Below are 960 nucleotides of genomic sequence, written 5' to 3'. Positions count from 1 at the left end.
GGGGGGCAGCATGGCGGGGCCGCGCGGGGCGCTCAGGGCCCCGTTCCTCCCGCTGGAGCCGGGGGGGGAGAGCAGCGAGCTGGGCACCGCGGCTCGCCGTGGCCTAGCTCCGCGGGGGCGCTGCCGCCATGTGGCGCCGGGGGGGGGCTGCGGGCGGGCAGGAGCCGCCGCCGCTGCCGCATCCGCCCTCGTCTTTGTGTCGGGGCCAGGCGGGCTCCGAGCGGCGGCAGCGGCAGCAGCGCCGCCTTCCGCCGGTGTCGGAACCCCGCGGCCGGCGCCCCCCGCCGGGCCTCGGCCTGACCGCGCAAGCGCCGCCGCCTGGGCGGCCTCCAGCGCGCCTGCGCCTCCCCGGCTGAGGGGGCCCGGGCGGGGAGGTGCTGCTGCCCCGGGGAGAGCCGCGGTGCTTCCCCGGGGTGCGAGCGCCTCCACTGGGGAAACCCCGGCCGCCCTTCTGCCGCTGTGGGACACTGCCTGCCGTCGGGGCCTTCCTCCTGCGGGCGCCCAGTCTGGGGGAGTGCCCCCTTCCCAGCGCTCTGGGGGATGGTGGTGCTTTGTGGGCGCTGTTCCCCTCGTTGGTTTGCACGTGTGCCTCATCTCTCGTCCCCTGCTCTGCATCCTCGGTTGCCCATATGGGGCTGTTCCTAGTCATGCCTCATGGAAAAAGGGACATCCTGTGTCTAGGTGCATTTAGCCCTTGTTGCCATGATGTCTTGCACTCAAAGATCATCAGATCATCCTCAGATCCTCTCTGTAAAAATGAGGCGTTATTCCCACTTAACAGCCAAGGAGCCAAAAGATGGAAAAAGTCATTTCAAAATCATCAATCTCACAGGTTAAGCAAACAAAAACACCATACCTACAATGAGTCTTTTCATTATACTCTTGGGACTGTTTTTTGGGGTGTCATTGGGTCATTTTTGCAATTTTCTAAGCAGCCAGGCTGGCCAGGCCCAAATGCCT

The 960-nt window shown here is 65.8% G+C and overlaps 1 protein-coding gene across 1 annotated transcript in view; it reads right to left on the bottom strand.

Moving 5' to 3' along the window:
• ADGRA3 (adhesion G protein-coupled receptor A3) overlaps window positions 1-664 on the bottom strand; it is a 59,312-nt gene extending 58,648 nt beyond the window's left edge. Inside the window, exons 1-2 of the mRNA XM_035325261.1 lie at window positions 497-664; window positions 2-456 (exon numbers count right to left, since the gene is read on the bottom strand). Of these exons, the coding sequence (XP_035181152.1) occupies window positions 2-456; window positions 497-649 (608 nt within the window). The 5' untranslated portion in view covers window positions 650-664. The remainder of the gene's footprint in view (window position 1; window positions 457-496) is intronic.
• Between the last annotated feature and the right edge of the window lie 296 nt (window positions 665-960).

This window comes from Oxyura jamaicensis, chromosome 4, assembly GCF_011077185.1.
Source record: "Oxyura jamaicensis isolate SHBP4307 breed ruddy duck chromosome 4, BPBGC_Ojam_1.0, whole genome shotgun sequence".
In the NCBI taxonomy this organism is placed as follows: Eukaryota; Metazoa; Chordata; class Aves; order Anseriformes; family Anatidae; genus Oxyura; species Oxyura jamaicensis.
Note: the sequence above shows the minus strand (reverse complement) of the source record. Positions and strands in the feature narration are given on the sequence as shown.